The sequence below is a fragment of the Microtus ochrogaster genome, linkage group LG8 (genome assembly GCF_000317375.1).
Source record: "Microtus ochrogaster isolate Prairie Vole_2 linkage group LG8, MicOch1.0, whole genome shotgun sequence".
In the NCBI taxonomy this organism is placed as follows: domain Eukaryota; kingdom Metazoa; phylum Chordata; class Mammalia; order Rodentia; family Cricetidae; genus Microtus; species Microtus ochrogaster.
In genome coordinates, this window is record NC_022033.1 from 22,963,377 (window position 1) to 22,965,184 (window position 1,808).

Sequence of the window (1,808 nt, forward strand, 5' to 3'; positions counted from 1 at the left end):
AAAAATAAAAATAAATTCAAACTACTTTGTCCTGTTTGTCCACATATTAGTGGTGATTCTATGGCAGACTGTTTGAGTCTGCTATATTCTGTTACCCAGGAGACTTACAAAACCTTTGCCTGGACTGTACCCTAGGATTCCGATTTGATCTTGGTGGGGCACTCCTGTTATTTGCAACTAGAGCATAAAATTATGTTATCCAGTCCCCTTTCAATGTATGAGCTTCTATACAATGTATAGTGTTTCTAAGCAGTGGTTGTAGAACTGAGATACATGACCTGGATTGTCTTCATTTTGTAAATCCCCAATTTTCTGGGTATGAGGGCATACACCATTAATTCCAGCACTTGAAAGGTAGAGGAAGGCAGATCCCTGGTACAACCCCAGCTAGGATAAGAGGCCTGATTGCCCAAGTAGTTCCTAGTTCTATGATTCCAGTCAGAGACAGGCCATCCAGGGCTATATTGTGAGACCTTATCTTTAAAAACAGAGAAAGAAAGAGAAGAGAAGAAAAGAAAAGAAAAGAAAAGAAAAGAAAAGAAAAGAAGGGCTGGAGAGATGGCTCAGAGGTTGTTGGGGACCCTGGCCTGCTGGACGGGTCAAGAGGTTAAGAGCACTGACTGCTCTTCTGGAGGTCCTGAGTTCAATTCCCAGCAACCACATGGTGGCTCACAACCATCTGTAATGAGATCTGATGCCCTCTTCTGGCCTGCAGGCATACATGGAGGCTGATCACTGTGTACTTATAAATAAATAATTCTTTAAAAAAAAAAAAAGAAAGAAAAAGAAAAGAAAACTGGCCTCCGATGAGTCTGAACCAGTGAGGAAGTAGGAACAACACAAAATGCTTATATGCATAAAATAAAATAAGCTAATTTAAAAATGTGGCCTGTTGTGGTATGCACCCGACATTTGGGAGGTAGAAGCAGGAGTATCAGGGGTTCAAAGTCATCTTTAGCTAGTTTGAGGCCAGCCTGTGCTACGTGAGACCTTGGTTTGGGAGGATGGGAAGAGAGATTTGTAAGTCATCTAAGGAAGAGTAAGGGTCATTTAAAGAGCAACACAAGCACATGAGCCAGTCCATTTTTACTGTGGACCATGGTCCTATGCAGATCCACTTGGAACTCTAATCATGCCGGTTCTGCCCCATTCTCATCCATGAGACATCATGGCTATGTAGTAACCCAAGTGACGAGGCTGGAGAGTGAAAGAGCAGAGCCTTCATGGAATGCCTCACTGTTATGCCTGGAAGCATTCACAGGATTGCTGATTGTGACTAGTTTTTAGGCAGACAAGCCTGCAGGCGAAAGAAAGTCTCCAAATAGAGATTTCCAGTGGTGATGGGCATGGGAGCCATTGACCTGGGTCGGAGGTTTGTCTCCGAACATGGTATCTCTGGGAGTGCTCTGCCTTTGAGCCGTGTGAGCTGCTCCCTGTCCTGTGTGGCTATCACAGCAAAAAGAGGTTGTCAGAGAAGGAGTGCTGGGCTAATTGACCATCTGTCTTTGCAGTCCTACGGAACATCTTCGTCCTTACCTGCATCATCGTCGTCTGCTCTCTTCTCTTCCCTGTCCTGTGGCATCTCTGGATTTATGCAGGAAGTGCCAACTCTAATTTCTTTTATGCCATCACACTGACCTTCAACGTTGGGCAGGTAAGAGTTGAGGATAGCACAAGGTCAGGGGTTCATTTTGAGTCAGCTGAGACCCTGTTCCCATCCTCTAGTTTTGAATATGCAGTGGGGAGAGCTCCTCTGTCATAGGGTAGAAGGGATGGGGAAGTGAACAGTGTAAAACTGAATCTGTTGC

At 44.6% G+C, this 1,808-nt stretch overlaps 1 protein-coding gene across 1 annotated transcript in view; it reads left to right on the plus strand.

Annotated features, from left to right (window-relative positions):
* Pigu (phosphatidylinositol glycan anchor biosynthesis class U) overlaps nucleotides 1–1,808 on the plus strand; it is a 90,446-nt gene that overhangs the window by 73,403 nt on the left and 15,235 nt on the right. The window contains exon 11 of the mRNA XM_005363085.2: nucleotides 1,512–1,654. Within this exon, the coding sequence (XP_005363142.1) occupies nucleotides 1,512–1,654 (143 nt within the window). The remainder of the gene's footprint in view (nucleotides 1–1,511; nucleotides 1,655–1,808) is intronic.